We start from the raw sequence: 20,156 nt of genomic DNA on the forward strand, positions 1-20,156 counted from the left end.
CCCTCCTCCTGGACCCCGCCTCAGCCCAGCCCCAGCCCGGCCAGACACCCACCGAAGTAGAAGCCCTCATGCTGGTACTTGGGGTTGAAGAAGACCCCCTTGGCGTGGGCGTTGACGTCGGCACCGGCCGCGATGAGCAGAGCGGTGAGGTCTCGCTGCCGCCGCTCGATGGCGATGTTCAGCGCCGTCTGCCCTGCGCACAGGATGGGGGACAAGGGGGTGGCGGGGGGCTCTCAGCGAGCCGCTGAGACCCTGGTGACCCCCTGTCTGGCCTCTTTCCCGCCCTCCACGGATTTATGGCGAAGTAAGCAGCCCGCCTGGGCTTGGGAACACAGTGCCGAGGGGATGCAGTTTGGCTTCTCATTCCGCAGCAGCACAGTCTCGCTACCACCCAGGAGGGGGCGCTCCAGGACCGGGGCAGGAGCTCTGCAACCAGTCCCGATGCCGAGGGCCTATAGACCGCTATCCAGTACGTGTAACAAGGCCGCTGGAGCCAGCTCAAGGCCTGATAAGCCAGGTGAACCTTAGAACCTGACCCTGAGGGCCAGGGGAGGCAGCAGGCCTGGAAGCAAGAAACTGGCATGACCCGAGTTTGGGATTGAGTGTATGTGCGTTTTTATTATAGACCACTCTGGCTGCAAAATTGGAGGCCTTCACAAGATCCCAAACCTATGTGGAACTCTGCTCCGAGTCCTCAGGGTGGTCTGTGGGGCCTGGGGAAGAAGGGGTGTCTCAGGTTAGGTCCGGTGTCTGGCCTGGGAGCTGGGTGACTGGTGCTGGGGACTGAGGAACAGGGGTCAAGGAGCAGGGGGTGGAGAAGGGACATTAAACCTGTTGGTAGGTAGAGCCTTCAGAACCTTGGTGTGTGTGTGTGTGTGTGTGTGTGTGTGTGTGTGTGTGTGTGTGGGGGGGGGGGGGAGGTGGAGGGCTGTATCTCAGAATGTCCCACCAAAAACATTCCCAAAGAGCTGCTGTCTTGCCATACATAAAAATAAATTTCTGGTGGGTTAAAGAACTACGCTTTTTTTTTTTTTAAATGGGAAATTTGCTAATAACTAACCTTTTCATACAGAAAACCTTCTGAAGCAAGATCCAAAATGCAGAAACCATAAATTAAGAAATGACATGTTTGCTTACATAAAAATTAAATGTATCTGTATTTTGAAAGACATCTTAAAGAAACTTAAAAGGCAATTGGTAGGCCAGGGAAAATATTTGAGACATATAAAATAGACAATGTATTTTTTTTAAGTCCATAATATATTAAGAGCCCTACAAATCAATAAAAAAGACAAACAGGCTAAAAGGAAACAAGAAAAGAATATTAAGAACCCCTCAGAGAAGAAAATACACATAGCCAATAAAGAAACTGAAAGATATTCAGAATCACTGGTAATCAGGAAAATTAAAATTTGAACCTAATGAGTTAAAGACTTAAAAAAAAAAAAAGGATTAATTAAGAGTAGGGGGAAGGAGTACCTTTGTACTCTTTTGAGAGGGGCGAGTTAAAGTAATATTTCTTGATGGCAAATTTATCAAGCGTGCTAATTTTATTTTATTTTTTATTTTTAGATAGGAAAGAAGAGGGAGAGAGAGAGAAACATCAGTGTGAGAGCAAAACATAGATTGGCATGCCCTTTACCAAAGATCAAGCCCAAAACTCAAGCATGTGCCCTGACTAGGAATCGAACCAATAGCCTTTCAGTGCAAAGAATGACACCCAATCAATTAAGCCACACTAGCCAAGGCAATAACCATTCTAATTTTAAATGTGCATGCCTCTGGACCCAGAAAGGCCAATTCAAAGTCTTTCCCTAAAACACGTGTACAATGGGCACAAGGTCATAGACAAGAGTGTGCATCTAGACGTTGTCATACAAAATACTGGAAACGACCTGGATGTCTGTCCAGGGGGAAACAGTTATACTCAGACTAAGCAGGTAAAGAGTAGTCTGACTTTAATATTCTGACATGAGATGTTGTCTAAGATGTATAGTTAATCCGCAAAAAAGTAAGTTGTAGAACAGTGCAATACTGCTCTAGCCTATATAATCCTATATAATAAAAAGCTAATATGCAAATCAACCGAACAGCAGAACAACCCATCACTATGATGCACACTGACCACCACAGGGCAGACACTCAACACAGGATCTGGCCCCTGGTGGTCAGTGCACTCCCACCGGGGGAGCACAGTTCAGCCACAAGCCAGGCTGATGGCTGGCGAACACAGCAGCGGTGGTGGTGGTGGTGGGAGCCTCTCCCACCTCTGCAGCAGCATTACGGATGTTAGACTGCATGGAGCGGGCCTAAGCCATCAGTCAGACATCCCCTGAGGGCTCCTGGACTGTGAGAGGGCACAGGCAATTCATGCACAGGGACCCACCCCCAGTGCATGAATCTCATGGATGGGGCCTCTAGTCTATAATAATAAAAGCATAATATGCTAATTAGATCAGACATCCTTCTGGACCACCTTCCAGATGAAGCTGGGACTGTGAGGGAAGCCCGGGTCCCACGTGCCAGAGGGAAGCAGGTGCTGGCAGCCAAGAGAAGAAAGGTCTACTCTTGCACAAATTTCGTGCATCGGGCCTCTAGATAAATGAATAAATAAAGCTATCTATTTCTATATGCACCTTCACACATATGTTAAAAACCTAGGGAAGTCCTCAAAGCATACACCCCATAGTAACCATCTCTGGAGAGGAGAGTGAGAAACAAGCGAAGCGTTCCTCTTTAACTTAATTAAAATATTCAAATGTTTTACAATGAAATTCTATTCCTGGACTATTTATGTAATTAAAAATAAATTGTTATGCTGAATCTCAATGATGAATATCTAGAAGTTCATTATGCCAATATTTCAAATGTATGTTTAAATTTTTCAATAAAATTTTTAATTAAATTGTTTTTAAAAAAGTTAGTCTCCTTTTTTTTATTTATTGATTAAAGTGTTACATATGTGTCCTTTCGCTCCACCTTCCCCTACCTTCTCTCTGAGGTTTGACGGTCTGATTGAAGGCCTCTGATAAAATGCTAAAAACAATATTTTAAAAGCTGTCATTGTATGCTCTTAGCAGTATAGAGAGAAAATATCAGCCTCTGCCAGGTGGGGAAACTGAGGCTCAGAAAGGCCAGCTGATTGCCCAAGGTAAGGAAAAGTGCTACTCGTGCGGTCCCTGGTGCAAGCAGTGCCTAGAACAGGGAAAGGAAGGGATCAGCAGACACCATCAGGAGGGAGAGTGAGGGAGAGGGTTGTGTCTGGGAAGACAGGGATAAATGGTTCTTCCCACCATGCAGGGAAAGACTGGGTGCCCACAGCCCCTCACTAACCCATCAGCAAGACATAGATCCATGCAAGAAGGAAAGGACAAGGGGAGGCTGAGAAAGGACAGGGGTAGGCTTTCCAGCCAGGACAGCAAAGCCTTCATAGAGACACTAATCTCCATTTATTCACTCATTCAAAGCATATTTATTAAGGACCTCTTATGTGAGGCCCCGAGGGCATCAAAGGATCCACTATGGGGAAAACAGAGTCCCTCCCTGCCCTCAGGGAGAAGATGCTGCTAGAAATGGGAGTCTGTGAGCCCCTACAGACTGACAAGAAGAAAAGAGGGGAGAGAAGGGGCCTGAAAAGGGAGACCAGTCAGGACAGAGAAGCTGGAGGCACTGGCCCAGCCCTCCTTGGCTACAGGGCTAGTATCAACTCCCTAGGGTCAACGGAAACATTATATGGCTCATCCCATTTCTCTCTTCGCTTTGGCTACCAGGGAACTCAGTGTGCAGTTCTGCACTCAGTTGCAACAATATTCCCCAACTTTCCTCTCTTCCAATTGGTAGCTCTGAGTTTTTCATAATCCTTGCCTTTTTTATATATATTACAAAAACTCTTACGAAACTCTGCCGAGCTTAAATAAATTAAAAAATAATGAAATGGCTTTATCCCATGAGAAAAACTAAGGGCCCGACCTAGACCCCCAACCTGCAAGAAGTTGAGACGTCTCGTGCCCCTGGCATGTCATGAAGACAGCATCAGGAATCCCTAAGCCCAACATTTTTGCCACAAGCATCTCCTTAGATCCCAATGGGATGTTTATTGACTCAAAAATTCAAATGAGGATCCACCTTACAGATTATTCACAAAGTATTTCCTGGGCAGGGAAACACTATCCCAGCAGGTCTCCTGGCTCCTCCCTGGCCCACCTGAGAGAGAAGCCACAAAGCTGAGACCCAAATGGGGCCGTTGACAATAAGGACAGTGGTGACACTAATAGTTGCCATGTGTTGGCCCGGCCCAGCTCTCTCACCTCATCTCCAGGTTTCTTTCTCCGTCACTCAAATGTACTTAGGTCCTTCCTATCTCAAGCCAGTGCCCTTGCCTTGCTCTGGATCCTTCTCATCAGACAGACCTCAGGTCAAAGGCCACCTCTCTCACCATCCACTCTAACGTTGCCCACAGCCCCCCACTAACCTAGTTACTTTGGGTCACATGGACTTCTTTCGTTTTATGTTCAAAGTGTTTTTCCATATAAAATTACCTTCTGTAGAGCCAGGGCCTTCCTCTATCATGCTCTCCAACGCATCCCAGTGCCAACAACAATGCCTGGCATGTGGTCGGTGCTCAAAATTATTTGCCGAATGAGGGAAGGAAGAGACAAGAGCCGAGTGCCACGCTATGTGCTTTGGGCTTTCCGTGATCTGTGTGGCCTGGCCGCCACCGCTGTCTACACACCACTCCCCCAGGTAGGTACCTTCATAGGCCTCCTCGGTGTACGCGGCGTTGATGAACCTGTCCAGGATGTCGTTCTCGTCGGCAAAGGCGAGCAGGATCCGCACGATCTCCTTGGTGTTGGGGTTGATGTTGAGCAAGGCCTTCATCAAGCAGGTCTTCCCGGTGTCTGAGGCCGTCAGCTTGTGCATGAGGAAGTCTGTGTGCGAGATCACAGGGGGAGCTACAGGAGGGGCCCCCGAGGAGGGGAGCCCAGGGTGAGGGAGCTGCAGCCTCAGACCTGCATGGCCCCCGCTGGCCTCCCTGAGCCCACACACACCGCTCTCCAGCTCCTTCGCTGGCTCCTCCTCCCCAGAGGCCCAGGAGAGCCTCATCTTTCCCTCTTTGGCTTCTACACCCCCTCCCTGGCAGGAGGCAGTCTCACCAGGGCTTCCCACTGTCTAGACTCTAGAAGCAGACAGACACCATGACGTCTGCAGCCTGCCCCCTCCTGGTAGCCTTCAAATAGAGCTCAATGACTCGCCCTAACTGCTACTCCCCTCTTCCCCTAAACCAGTGGTCGGCAAACTCATTAGTCAACAGAGCCAAATATCAACAGTACAACCATTGACATTTCTGCGGAGAGCCAAATTTTTTTAATTTAAACTTCTTCTAATGCCACTTCTTCAAAATAGACTGGCCCAGGCCGTGGTATTTCGTGGAAGAGCCACACTCAAGGGGCCAAAGAGCCGCATGTGGCAAGCTGCAGTTTGCCAACCACGGCCCTGGACAGCTTGGGCTTCAGCATCCACCAAGTCACCAATGGCTCCGCCCAACTCCTTCCTCGCCCTCACTGCCCACGTCCTTGAGTCCTGCCAGTGTTGCTGACTGAATGTTGTTCCCATCCCTCAGCCCTCCGCTGGGGTCCTAACTCCACCCAGACAGCAGCCTCCTCCAGCTTCACCTCCATCCTCCAGGCAGTAACCAGACCACGACACTCACCTGTCTAAGCTCCTCCATGGCTCCCCATTGCCCTCAGAGTCAGGTTCAAAGTCCCTAACCCGTCACTCAAGGCTCCTCACACGCCAGCCCCACGGGTCGGTGGGAGGGAAGGTGGACAGCAGGAGCCAAGCGGGCACCCCAGCCCCACACCCTCTGCCAGGGCCTGGCACTGACCGGGCACGTCCAGGTTGCGGCGCCTCCTGCAAAGCTCCTGCAGCTCCACCAGCAGCTCCACCAGCTCCTCCACGCAGCCCTCGGACACGGCCGCGAAGAGGCACTTCTTCAGCCTCTTCTTTCTCCGCCTCTGCTCTTCTTTAGCCAGGTTTGCGCTGAAGCCAGAAACATTTTCCAGCTCACCACACGTGCATGCCCACCCCTACCCTCTCCTCCTTTCCCACACTGCCTACAGGACACTGCACCCCCAATGTCTCCGCGTGCCTGTCACAGTGCCTAACAGCCTCTCCATTCGCACCCGAGGCCCCTGGGATCCAAGGCAGCCTAGGCAGTCTCCCTTTCAACTCCAAATGCAACCACATCTATCAAAAGGCATGGTTGGATACACATAGGAGTGAATAGGAAGGATACGGGTAATTACCTTGGAAGTATGGGATTAGGGGAAGGAAAACCTCATTTTCATATTTTGTGTTGTTTGAATGTTTTTATCTATCCCTCCCTGCCCCCAGACGCCAAACAGGCAACCATGGCAATGTGTTGACGTGTATCCTTTGTTTGTGTGTGTTCTTGCAAAATGTACACTTGCTTGGTGTTTCACCACCATCCTCCAGGCAATAGGCAGACCATGCATTTTAAGTTTACATACATGGTATTGCCTTAAGTTCCCATCATGCTGCCTACTGTAACGGATCGGTATCAAATGTAACACTCCCCTCCCCCAATAAATTTCCTACACGTCACAGCCATGGGCCCAGACATTTGTCCCAGCGCCCAAGAATGGCGGCTTCCTTCTCTTTTCTTCAGGGTTCCAGTGCCTGTCCTCCTAGCAACGGCCTGCTGGGCACTGGGAGGAGGGGAAGGGCCGGCTCACCTGGGGCTGTTGGGGTTGGATGGGGTCTCTGTCACATCATCCTGAGGAGATTGTGGGGAGTCCATGTCATCACAGTTGCCAGAGAGGCTGGAGGGAGAGGGAAGAGAGGAAAAGGGGATGACTTGAAAAATGAACCATGTTAGCATGCTACAACCAGGCCCGGCCCTGGGGCCCAGGGCCAGTCACTGCCATCCTCTGGAGCTGAGGGCCAGCTGGGGCAGGGGGCTGGGCAGCGGGGGGTACTCACCACTGCCGGATATTGGAATCCATCGGCTTGGAGAAGATGGGAGGAGAGGTCTTGGCGACAGTGGGGTTGGGCTCAAACCCTTCTATCTCCAGGAAGAAGTGTGCGCTGAGGGGACAACCAAGCAAGGCCATTAGGGCGGGGGCAGGGCCTTCCCCCTGCATGTCCTCCAGCCCTGCTGCCATGGTGCCACCCACTCCACCAGCTCCATGCTGGACTCTTGCTTAGCCCTCACAGCAGCCCCGAGAAGTGGGTACTGTCCTTCTCACCCACGTTAAATAGGTGGGCATGTGAAGGCTCTGAGGTCACACGGCAGGTAGGTGGCAGAGCCTGGATTCAAAGCTGCTCTGGGTGACTTCTCACTAGAAATACTGGCTGGATGGATCCAGTGGTCTCTGCTGGGGTGGCCTACCACTGAAGGGGGGTTTTCCTGTCTGCAGCTGCCCCCAGGTGCAGAGGACTCAGCAGGGATGGGGAACATGCCAATGAGAACTAATTCCTCCATCCCCACCCTCCACCCCCCTCCCATTGCCCCTCCCACCTCAGGTCTGAAGCTGAACTTTCCGGAGGAGTCCCAAGTCCCTGAATCTACAGGGGCCTTTCTTGGAGTTACACTGGCTGCTCAGGTACAGTCCCCTCCCCCCATGCCACCCCCTTCTATCGTCTCTCATGCTGGGAATCCTTGTCAGGAAGGGAAACACAGGAAAGCATTTGGAAGTGGAGGTGAGGAGCAGTGGAGGGATGAGGGAGGGGCCTGCCTTCAGACACACCCACAAATGCAGACACGCATGCTCTCAGAACCCACAATCACACACTCAGAGACACGCCTTCTCGTGACAACCAGGATGGTGAGGATCAGGCTGAGGATGACTTCGGTGGCAGCAACACCCCACCCGTGGCCGCTGCAGTGTAAGTGCTGGCTGTGACCCGGCTCCGTAACCTGGCCTGGGCTGGGCTTCCTGATCAGGTGGCCTCTCTCCTAAGCATCTTCGCTGCCTGCCTCCCTCCCAGGCCTAAAGGATCAATACCCAAGACCACAGAAGAGCTCCCAAAGTGCAGTCCCAGTCATTTCAAGTTCAAGGGAGGAGAGCAGAAGAGGGTTGGTGGCCCCATTCTACAGAAGGGGGAACCAAGGCCCAGTATGGAGAAGCCCCTCATTCATAGTCACCCCTGAGCCAAGTTAGTCAGAGAACCTGACTCCTCATGTCCAGCCTCCAGCTCATGCCACTCTCCATGCTGTTCTGCTCTCCTCTCAGCCCTCCGGGTCTGTTTCCGCCAAACCAGCTCCAGGAATTAGCTCCAGAGGGAGGCCACCCAACACAGCCACCATTGCAGTGGGGCAGGGAGGAGGGAGACCCAGGCTTAGCCTGGGGAATTTCTCTTCTCCAGCCACAGACAAGCCTGGAAGGCTCAACTAATCCAGAAATGGGCATAAAGGGGATGGGGACAGTGTTGGCTGATACACTGGCCCTCACCTTCCTGTCTCCTGCCCACCAAGAGGAACTTTCTGTCTGACCTAAAAACAGATCCTTCTTCCAAAAGAGAAGACAAAGGGAGCAGTGAACCCCTGGCTGGGATCCTGAGGCCTGGGTTCTATTCTGCCTCTGCCTCTGCCTCCTATGTGACCCCAGGTGGTCTCTTGTCATCACAGGGCCAACGGTTCTCACCTGGGTAGAGAACAGCTAGGGTCAGATGACCCCCAGGGCTTGGATTCTGGAGCAGGGGAGCGCTGGGTTAATCACTTATGGACTGTCCAGATGAAATGGACATCGGAGGTCATCGAATCCAGCCACCATTCCCCTGCCCCTTACAGTGCCCCCACAATAGCCACCCCAAAGCTCTCCCGACTTGTCTGGGCTCCTCAGTAGTACATTTACTCAACAAATATTTGTTGAGCATCTACAATGTGCCAGGCACTGTTCTAGGGACTGGGAATATAGTGGTGAACACTTGTGCAAAATCTCTCTCCTCCCAGAGTTACTGTTCTAGTGGGTTGGCCAAAACTGGCCCCAATGATCAGACCAGGGCACAGCACAATGAGGCCATTGCTTTTCTTTTCTTTTTTTAATTGACTTCTAGAAAGGAGGAGAGAGGGATAAAGAGATAGACACATTGATGGGAGAAAATCATCCATTGGCTGCCTCTTGCAAGCCTCCTACTACTTATCAGCCCCAACCCAGACATGTGCCTTGACTAGAATCAAACTGACGACCTCTTGGTTCATGGGTCAACGCTTAATCACTGGGCAACACCAGCCAGGCAGCCATTGCTTTTCTTGCTCTAATGCACTATCCTTCAACTACAAGTTTCTCAATGCAGAAACTACAGTTGTTTTATCCTCATAGTTATGGAGTAAGTGGGTGAGTCAGTGAAGGAGCACTCAATACTGGTCCTGATTCTCAGAAGAAACTAAATGGATGAACAAGGAGATGTATAGGTGATGAGTGAAAAATAAGTGAATGAAAAGAAGAATGGCTGGTGGGATAGATGGACAGATGAGTGGATGGATGAACAGATGGATAGATGATGAATTCATGAGTGGATGAAAGGAAAGGAAAGGAAAGGAAAGGAAAGGAAAGGAAGGAAGGAAGGAAGGAAGGAAGGAAGGAAGGAAGGAAGGAAGGAAGGAAGGAAGGAAGGAAAAGGAAGGAAGGAAGGAAGGAAGGAAGGAAGGAAGGAAGGAAGGAAGGAAGGAAGGAAGGAAGGCTGAAGACTTAGTTGGGAGCATAAATATGTGAGTAGATAGACTGTGAACTAGACTAATAAGCAAACAGACCAACACAACCTTACACTGCAAATGCTGTTTGGGGGGTTGCATCCTTCAAGTGGCTCCCACTGGGCTCTCAGCTGCCTAAAGTCTTCACCTCCCATTCCCAATTTTGCACAAGAAGTTGAGGAGGGGAACTTTGCCTCTCTTCCATTCCTCCTCCTTCTCAGGGCCTCCTCCAAGATCCCACAAGGGTCTTAAGAATGGTCCAGAAAATCAAATCATGGAAGTATCTATCCACTCCAGGCCTGGAGACTGAGGGCCCAAGGGCAGGGAAGAAGTGTGTCCTCATCTCACCGTGAAGTGTTCTCACTGATGCTGAGGGACTCTGCTGAGCCACCAGGCTGCTTACTCATCAATCCACCCACTCCCACTCCTCTCGTTGTCCTGCCTGCTCCTTCACTGACTCACCCACTTACTCCATAACTATGAGAATGCTCTGTATAGGAAACTTGGGGGCAGGGAGGGAAGAGACGACCTCTCGAGAGGCCCTGACCTCAGAGATCTCAACCAGAGTTGAAATATTGTCCTAGTAACTAACTGTGCTACCTGTTCAGAGAGACTATGGGAGCTCAGGGGAGAAGGTCCTCCCAGTTGAGGACAGGGTTGGGGAAGGTTCTGTGATCTGTTGGGTAAGATTTGGGCAGGGTCTTGAAATGGACCTGTGGTTTGGGAAAAGCCCTGGAAGCAGGAAGAGCAGCATGAGAGAAGCGCTGGGAAGGCAGGTAGGGGCTGTGTCTGAGAAAGGAAGTCTTTTTTTTTTAATTTTTAAATTGTATTTTTTTTAAAGGATTACAAATAGTAGTACATGTGTCTCCTTCCCCCCCACGTCCCCCACCCCCATTGATCTTCCCCTGGCCTTCCCTACACCCGGGCACATGCCCTCACCCTCAACTATGGAAGGGGAGGGAGAATGAGGAACAAAAGACATCCCCTTCTTCTGATGGGGGGCCTGGAGGGATGATGGGACCATCTCTGACATGAGCATGTCAGAGGAGAAGGAGCAAGGCCCATTTTTGCTCATCAGTTTATAATGTTCTTTATGATCCATAAATGAGTGAGAGCATGTGGTATTTTTCTTTCACTGACTGGCTTATTTCACTTAGCACAATGCTCTCCAGGTCCACCCATGCTGCTGCAAATGGTAAGAGTTCCTGAGAAAGGAAGTTTTGGGGGGCTTAGGAGAGTGGTAAGAGCCAAGGTAGAGAGGACCCAACAGTGGGCAAGGATCTACCTCCTGGGGCAGGGAGCTGCTAGACCCTGAAGGCCTGTCCCATGCCCATCCTATTTGCCACTGCACGTACCACCTCTCACCCTCCATCAGGAGCTGATGACAAGGTCTTGTGACATCCTGGCTCCTGGCCTGTAGCAGATGCTATTTGCTTATTTCTACCTTTGGCCCAGACCCATGATCGGCAAACTGCGGCTCGCAAGCCACATGCGGCTCTTTGGCCCCTTGAGTGTGGCTCTTTCCACAAAATACTACAGCCTGGGCGAGTCTATTTTGAAGAAGTAGCGTTAGAAGAAGTTTAAGTTTAAAAAATGTTGGCTCTCAAAAGAAATGTCAATCGTTGTGCTGTTGACATTTGACTCTGCTGACTAATGAGTTTCCGACCACTGGCCCAGACCAAAGGGCACCACCTGGATGTTGTTAGCACAGGTGAGCAGACAGCTCTGCATCATTTCTCCTGCATTTCTGTCTCTTTGAAGGCAAAGAGCTACTCCCTCAAGCAGCCCCAGGGCTAGGGAGGAGCCTGTCTCCCTGCTTTGTCCTAATAAATGCCCAAGTGCTCTGAGAGCCAGGAGGCCAACTCTCCCACAGCCTTTATTAGCCTCATCTCTGTTCCTGGGCATCACCTTGCCCAGTAAGATGGTCACCATGCCAGCTACTCACGGGAGTGGGTGATGGTTCAGAAAAAAATCTCTCTCCCATCTATAATAGATTTCTTGATGCCTTCAATTCCATCACTTAGTTCATATTTCCTTAAGTGGTCACAATTGCCATATTTATTTACATATAATTTTTCTTTTTCTTTCTAGACCTGAGGAGCTCTATACTCAGTTCTGAGGGAGATGCCCACATGTTCAGGGTCTTGGGAGAAGCAGGCACACACAAAGGCTCTCAAAAAGCCTTCCAGAAGGAGAGGGGCCACCACTTCCTGAGAAAAAGGTCACATCCCACCTCCAGGCTCTTGGCTGATTAAGGCCATCGGCAGAGTGGAGCCTAGAGTTAAGTTCATGAGCAGGCATGGGCTCAAAATCTCAGCTTGACTGCTGGAAGACCCTGGGATTTTCCTGAAAACCTGTCCTCAATCCTTCCCTGAGACACAAACCTCCCCTGGGAACGTGAGAGGGACGGGGAGGGGAAGAGAGGCAGGAGGGTGGTGGTTGGGAGTTTGGCTCAAGGATCTCTCTGTTCTTCCTCAGACAAGACCACCGAGATCCAAGCTGCCCCATGGTCCTACTGAGACCTGTCTGATCTCCAAATTTTCTCTCCTGTGCTCTGGGATGGAGCTTCCATCTGGAGGCCCCATGGGCACCTCTCAGCCAACAGTTCACACCTAAACTTGGCTTATTCCTGCTGACCTTGCTCCTTCTCCTCTGATGTGCTCCTGTCAGAGATGGTCCCATCATCCCTCTAGGTCCCCCCATCAGAAGAAGGGGATGTCTTTTGTTCCTCATTCTCCCTCCCCTTCCATAGTTGAACCCCTGGACCCCATGATCATAATGTCTCTCTGATTGGTCCCCTTTACCCCTAACCACCCAGGCTCAGACCTCGCCTGGACTTCCCAACAGTTTCTCCTCCAATCCGTCATCCATGCAGATCACCCAGACAGAGTATCCTTTCCAAAATACAAATCTCACCATACTCTTCCTTTCACACAAAACCCTCTATGGCTCCCCACTCAGTTTTGTCCACTCTCCTTAACTGACACCAAGACCCAGCCCCAGTGGAACTCACCTCCTCAAATCCCCCCGCCTATCCAGCACTTCAACCACCTGGGTCTCCTCACTGGTCCCTGCTCCAGACCTGATACACAGAAGACCTCAGTGATTATTACTCAAACCAATATAAGGGAAAGCACCAAGCTCACCTCTGGCCAAGAGTGGGCCTGGGACAGGGGCAGAGGAGGCAAGGCAAATGGGCCAGCCTAGACCAGTGGGCCCACCCCAGGGCCACAGGAAGCACAGCTGGAGTGGAGGAGGGGCATTCAGGCTTGAGGGGCACCAAATAGGCCGAGGCGGTGGGGGACAACAGTGGAGGCAGCTCAGGGGCCAGGTGGGACCCTAGAGAAGTACTTTCCCTGCTCCATGTTCCCAACTGGGAAGTGGTCAAAACATCCTAGCCCTGCCCAGTTCCCAAGGGCCCTGTGGCGTGGTGATGACGATGACGACGAAGCAATGAGTCTCAAGGTTACAAAAATACTATCCATGTCAACACATGCTGGACACTGACTGCGGGTCAGGCACCATGCTGAGTCCTTGGATGGCACGATCCCAATTAACCATCATCCTATGAGTTAGTGCCATTGCTGGTGTCCCCATTACACAGGTGGCGTTAGGGTGTCTGGCCTGGCTGGGCACACAATAGATGTGTATGAAAATAGTACCCAGTATGAGGTCCTGACCCCCTGTGATGTCCACCCACCTTTTGCTCCTTGTCTCCAGAGGACTCCAGCCATCCCTTCCCTTCCCCAGGGGTCTTCCTAAAGGTTCCAGCCTCAGTGGCCCCTGCCACCTCCCTGATGATACCAGTCACACTGACCTCCCTGGCTCGGCCCGCTGAGTCTACAATATGGTTTCCCCGCCCACCGGTTATACTTCGCTGGGCACCAGGCCACCGCAGATAAGACTGAACCTCTCTGGTCCGGTCCAGGCGAGGGCTCCCTGAGAGTGAGCACCAGGACTCCCGCACAGCACCCAGGCCCGAGCCTGCCCATCCTACCTCTTCTTAGTGGGGGTGATCTCTGCCGGCCTCTTCTCCTGTAGGACGACTTGGTTCCCACTGGTGACGGTGGCTTTTCTGCCCATGAGGGGCACCATCTCCTTGGTGTGGGCATTCATGGCTAGAACACAATCACAGCACAGATGCTCGGGTTGACCCAGGGGCATGGAGGAGCTTCAGGGGGCTTCAGACCCTCTAGATGGGGAGCTCACTCTCTCTTCTTCCCAGGGCACCACCCCCTCTCAGGGACAGGGAGACTGTCCCCGAAGCTTTCCCTGCTCCCTTGCTCCTTGCTCATGTCCAGCCCACCAACCTCCAGGTGGATTGCTGAAAATAAGCTTGGCTTTCTCTTGTTTGTGTGTGTGTGTTTGTTTGTTAATCCTCACCTGAAGACATTTTCCCATTGATTTTTTTAGAGCGGAGGGAAGGGAGGGAGGAGGAGGGGAGAGAGAGAGAAAGAGGAGAGACACATCTACTGGTTGCCTCCAGCTCGTGCCCCAACTGAGGCAGGGTATCAAATCTGCAGCCCGGGTACCTGCCCTTGACAGGAAATCGAACCCGGGACCCTTTGGGCCACAGGCTAATGCGCTAACCACTGAGAAACACCAGCCATGCCAAGTGCTGCTTTCTCAATGCTCATTTCAGATTTCGTGTTCAGAGCTCTCTGTGATAGAACAGGACTTGTCACCTCCTTTGCTCTAGACACTATGCTCCTAATGACACAACTTCAGCCCCCTCTGGTTCCTGGATTTCTCAGCACCTGGTGGTCTCTGTGGCTAACACACCGACCATCTCTCTCTTACCCACACAAAGCACAGTGCAACCAGCTTCGTGTCTGTCTGTTCGCCTGGAGGAAGCAACTGAGGAGGCATCTTCTCCGTCCAGACCTGCTTTATTGACACTCAGTGTGGCTGGATTGCGTGCTGGTGGGAGGGCGATGCAGGAAAGAGGGACCGATACATCTTCTAAGGAGACTTGGGGAAGGGCAATCCAAGCAGACGGGACCCCTGAGCCACAACCAGGGGTCACAGAGTTGAGCGAGCGGTAAGGAGCTGGAGCGGTTGTTCACAGGGAGCCCCGACAACAAGAGGCTCGGGAGCAGGATGGACCGAGTTGTGAGGACCTGGACGCCAGCCCGGTGCCTTGGCAGCTCCCCAGGGCAGTGGGGGCCACGGAAGGCCCCGGTTACACAGGAGACAGCCTCCTTAGAGAGAGCAGGCTGTGTGTGGGACGGGGAGACCAGAGGCGGGGGCCAGGGGAGACGCTGTGGGGGCCATCCGGATGGGAAGGGTGGGCTGGCCATGGGAAAGGGTTGTGTGTGTTGCGCCCTGCCCTCTCAGTGTGGACAGTAGGTGACTCTGTAGTTCACGAGGGCCATTCTCAGCTCGAGCAGCACTGAGGGAACGCCCTCGGAGTCAGGGAGATGGGGGTGAGGGATAGATTTCTGTAAGAGCCCCATTAGGTGGAGTGGAACTGGGGCCACTGGTGATCCTGCCCCAAAGAAGAGAGTTTCCTGGAGGAGGGGTCTGGAGCAGGCTGTCATCAGACTGGAGTGCGGTTTACAAATGTCACAGCCCCCTCCACACACACTAACGTGAGCACCCTGGGCAGAGGAGGAGTCATTCTCAGGAGGCCTTTGGCCCAGACCACGGGCGCCTCGGGCGGGGAGCTCTGAGGAAGCGCCTCAAGGCCCACCAGGTGCAGCAGCCCGCTGAGAGGCCATTTTAAGCAGCCAGATGCATGGAAGTGACGGCCAAGAGTAAAGAAGAGGGAGGAAAGGCCTGTTTCTCACACCTCCTTGAGCCTCTGCCCTCTACTCTGAGAAATGGGCTGAATGGCCCCCAAGGACCCTGTATCTCTATGCACGCAGCTGCCTGCTCCATCCTCTCTGCCCTGGGCCCTCCCATGGGTGTAGGCAACACTGGGCAGCTAGGCAAAGTGGTTCGGGAAAACTCCGGACTGGGACATCGGCAGCTGTAATTAGCTTCCTGAGTCACCCGGCTGGCCAGGCGTTCTCACCGGCCAGACTCTCTCGCTGCCGCAGCATCCCTCTCTCTGGCTCAGGCTTCCTTCCACCTGGGAAGGAGGAGGTGGTGCCTCCCCAGCCCCAACACTGTCCACAGGCACAGGGAGCCCCCGCCTCTGGCCCAGCACCTGTGGAATGAGTGCCTGGGCCCTGTCCCTCTCAGCTCAGAGCCGCCTCCCCGATCCCGAAGTCCCATCACTCCTGCCCACAGAGCCACATCCCAGAGCCTGTGGAAAGACGGGCGCCTCATCTTGGCCCTGGGAGCTGTGGGGGTTCTCCCTCCCCAGACCCCTGGCCCTCAGCCCTCAGGGAAAGGATCCTGGCTCCATCAGACCCCGTACTCTGGCACATCTCCATGGCCAAGAGCTCAGCTCCAGTCTAGCTTTGTTTCCCCTGATAGAGGCTCACACTTCCTCCAGCACTCCCAGAGGCCTAGCAACAAAGAGTAGACATGGCTCAGAGGACCCCTGAAGTCCTCTCGCTGGGCTCCCCCTGGATTCCCCCGGGCTCTGAAGGGCACTGGCTGCCTGTGTGGCCACTCACCTGGTGAGGTCGGGTGGCGGTGGCTGCCCCTGCTCTGAGATCACCGCATGTCCGGGGCCCAAGGCCCCCCGGTGGGGCAGTGGCTGAGGCGGCAGGAGGCTCTCATCACAGGTACAGAGATGGCTGGAATGAGGCTTCAGAGGCAGAACTGGCTGGGCCACCTGCCCTTGGCGCCAGGCAGGCCACACCCACCAGCCACAGCTGCAGTGCCCGCCCGCCCACGTGCCATGCCTGAGTCACCTCCACGCCCACATGGCAGCCTCACCCTGACCCAGGAGAAGGTGAGGAGGCAGCAGGTGTCAAGGCCAGAGTTCTGGTCCCAAGTCTTCCCATCGTGGTCCTCCGTTTCCCCACCCTGCCTGCTTCCCAAGGATGCTGTGAGGAGTCAGAGACTGCTGGTGGGAAGGCCTAATCCACAGTTAAGTGTTCTATCCTGGCCCCTCCAGGCCCAGCCACAGCTGAGGGATGGATGGAGTGACCTCAAGGCGGCCAGCCCCAAGACTTGGTATCAGTCCTTCAAAGTCTGGGACCAGGTCCCGTGAGAGACAGAAGTCCCCATTCAGTGCTCCCACCAGAAGTTATGCACCGCAGACCTTGGAGTCAGGCAACCTCACCCATTTCCTATTGTATGACCGGACAAGTCATTCTCCCCAGCCTCGATTTCCTGGCCTGTGAAATGTGCATAATAAATCACATCCCCAGTCACTGAGCTCCTGTGGGGATGAAATGGGAGACCACAAAAAACAAGGCCCAGAGAGAACAGAAAGAACTCAGTAAGTGGTGACAGCTATTAGCTATGATTGTTTTTGTCATGCTGATTCATTCTCCCGGCAGCTGCCCTGGACACCGGCCTCCAAGGCCAGAGCATCAGGGAAGACTCCTGCCCTCCCTGCGCGCTGACCACAGCTGTGAAGGGGGCGGAGCAAGGCCAGCAGGCCCTGCCTGTCCCCGTGTCTCTCGGGAATTCCACACCTGTCCCCACAGGCAAGATGGAACCGTGATGGAGCAGGAAGTCTCTGGTGACAGGGATAGCACTGGTGACTGATGCAGCAGGGACTTCCCCTTGATCCCTCGTCACCCCAACCCGCCAGCCTTGGGAAGGGCTGGAGGCGGGGCCCAGCTTCTGACCTGGGGCAGCAGGTGCTGTGCCCCGGAAGGCGCAGAAAACCTGGCTCAGGGCCAGCAGGCCTCCGGTGTGCGTGTGAGATGCAGGGGCTGCTTTTGCTGTGTCAGCCAAGGGGGTCTCGGATTCCCACGCACACAACTCAAAACGTCATCACCGCCTGGAATTCCACATGAAAGCCCCATCTTGGACCAAGCCTCGTCCTCCCTCTATTACTCAGTTAATTGCCCCTCCTGGCTGAGTCCCTCACCCCTCTTGGCCGGCTTCTGTCGGCCTGAGAGCCCTGGGGGCAAGGCTGTCAGCAAATGTCAGTGTTTATGTTGTGCCCGGTGTCAGCACATTTCTCCAAGGCCAGGCTGGAGCTGGTTAAGGAGGCCCCGTCTCCCACCCAAAAGGCATGCACTGAGCTCAGCGCAGAGTGAGGCGGACCAGCGCTGCTGGGTGCGGGAGCAGGGGCCACGTCCCAGCCAGAGTCAGAGCCATGCCCTCCCTCCTCCCCCCACCACGCACCTCAAACACGGGAAGCCAGCAGCTCCAGCCCTTGAGCTGTCTACACTCAATCCCATTTAATCCCACACACAGCGACAGCCCACGGGACAGGAGAGGCAGGGAAGCCAGGGGCCAGGGTGGGGCTCAGAAATGGAGAAGGGGGTCTCCGTCCAGGAATGAGGAGCCCTCACCCCACCCGGCAGGTTGTCAGGACGAAAGGACTCGGGCACCGAGGAGGGATGAAGTCCCTCTGATGGGGAGGCGGGAGGGGGGTTCAGGAGAGAGGGGGCGTCTGGGTTGGGTGTGGAAGGAGGGAGGACCGTCTCTACAGGGAGAGCCACAGGAGCAGGGACTCGGAGGCTGGAGACCACAGTGGTGACGAGCTTGAGCGACATTTGAACTGGGTGGGGTGTGAGAGATGCTCTGCCGAGTCCAGCTGCAGCCCATGGAGTGACCCAGGCCACCAGGCCAGCCCTGGCCCCTGGCACCAAGGGCTGTGCTGGGCATGCTGTCACCACCATGGCCTGGCAGGGAACTGACCAGCTGAGCTGAGCCAGCACATCATACCGAAGGCAGCGCCTCTGCTCATCTAAACGCCGCTGCTGCCTGCCCAGGGGGGACTCCTGGCTGTGTGAGGGCCCACGTAGCCCAGCAGCAGGGCTGTGGAGCCTGGAGTCCTGCCTCTTCCTACCAAGCCTGGTAGCCCCGCAGACGCGCGTTTTGCCCACTCTGCCTCCATTGCCATGGGGGTGGCCTGGAATGCTCATTCACAGCAGCCCAGCACCTGGGAACCAGGGCACCTTGGGGGTGGAGGGGGGGTAATAAGCTACCCCCACAATCCAGCTCCTCAGTCCTTGGTGCAGCCGTGAGCCACTCTGTGTGCACCCTTCATCAGTGGCCTGCGCTCCCTCTCTGAGGTGAGACACGGTCCCAGGAGCGACCTTTCAAACTGGCTGTGCCCGTGGGGTGCAGGGGACAAGGGGCCAGAGGCCGGGGAGGGAGGCAGCCGGAGACCTGGACTTCAGGCAGCCCTAGACATCTGCCAGCACACCCCGTGCCCGCCACCTCCTCTCCAGGCTGAGATCAGAGCAGAAGCCTCAGTCCGCGCGCGGTGTATGTCTGCTCCACGTCTGTCTGCTGTGGAATTTCAATGGCCCACAGACAGATGACACCCCAGATGTCCCTCCCCTGATCCCACACCTCCTGTCTTGCAGACATCAGGCCCCAGGCAGGTCCACAAGATCCCCCCAAAGAGGGAGGAATGAGAGAAGAGGTTTCTGTGGGTGGGTGGGTGGGTGCAGCCAGGGAGGGTTGACCTCTTGACCCTCTCTAGGAAACGCCCACTTGGTGAGGAATGGATCAGGCAGAGCTCCATCGACAGCGTTGGGCCCACTCCATGGTGGTCAGCGTCCTGGCAGCGCATGTCTCTCCCCTTCTTTCCCACCCCCTCCCCATCGTCCTTGGGCTGAGCTGGGCAGCCTCCCTATCGCTGATTCTGGGTTGTGGCTCCTCCTGCCTCCAAGTGATGGAGCAGGGCACCTGGGGACAGAGAGATAAAGAGACAGCGACAGGAACAAACAAAACAGAAACAGACTACAGATACAGAGCACAGACTGGTGGTTGCCAGAGAAGAGGGAGGTTGGAAGACAGGGCGAAGAAGGTGAAGGGACTGAGAAGTACAGATTGGTGTTACAGAACGGTCAGGAGGATGTCATGTACAGCTGAGGGAACAGTCAATGACGTTGTGATAACTCTGTATGGTGCCAGGTGGGTACTGGAAATGCTGGCGGGAACACTGTAAGGATAAGGTTGTCCAGCCATTATGCTATACACCTGAAACTAACATAAAATAAAATTGAATGTAAAATGTAATTGAAAACTTTTTTTAATTATAAAAGAGATAGCAACAGGTTAAAAAAAAAGAAAAAGAAAAGAAAAGAAAAGAGAAAAGAAAAGAAAAGAAAGGAAAGGAAAAGAAAAAGGCTAGTTGTATTTGTGTCCTACACAAACCACCCAGCTTCACAGCAAAAGGTTTTATTTTATAAAAGAGCACCCACAAGTCAGTTCAAAAGTTGATTCAGCCCTAGCTGGTTTGGCTCAGTGGGTAGAATGTTGGCCTGTGAACTGAAGGGTCTCAGGTTCGATTCTGGTCAAGGACATGTGCCCGAGTAGGTAGGGGACCTGCAGGAGGCAGCCAATCAATGATTCTCATCATTGATGTTTCTCTCTCTCTCCCTCTCCTTTCCTCTCTGAAATCAATATA

At 53.5% G+C, this 20,156-nt stretch overlaps 1 protein-coding gene across 1 annotated transcript; it reads right to left on the reverse strand.

Moving 5' to 3' along the window:
* Positions 1-20: 20 nt before the first annotated feature.
* Positions 21-16,593, reverse strand: LOC118721085 (transient receptor potential cation channel subfamily V member 3-like). Its single transcript, XM_036441623.2, has 7 exons — positions 16,282-16,593; positions 13,713-13,833; positions 7,003-7,107; positions 6,756-6,842; positions 5,885-6,039; positions 4,752-4,928; positions 21-193 (listed from the first exon to the last, which is right to left on the reverse strand). Exons 2-7 carry the CDS (start codon positions 13,829-13,831, stop codon positions 21-23), a joined length of 816 nt encoding a protein of 271 aa, XP_036297516.2. The 5' UTR covers positions 13,832-13,833; positions 16,282-16,593.
* Between the last annotated feature and the right edge of the window lie 3,563 nt (positions 16,594-20,156).

The sequence above is a fragment of the Pipistrellus kuhlii genome, unplaced genomic scaffold, assembly GCF_014108245.1.
Source record: "Pipistrellus kuhlii isolate mPipKuh1 unplaced genomic scaffold, mPipKuh1.p scaffold_m20_p_178, whole genome shotgun sequence".
In the NCBI taxonomy this organism is placed as follows: domain Eukaryota; kingdom Metazoa; phylum Chordata; class Mammalia; order Chiroptera; family Vespertilionidae; genus Pipistrellus; species Pipistrellus kuhlii.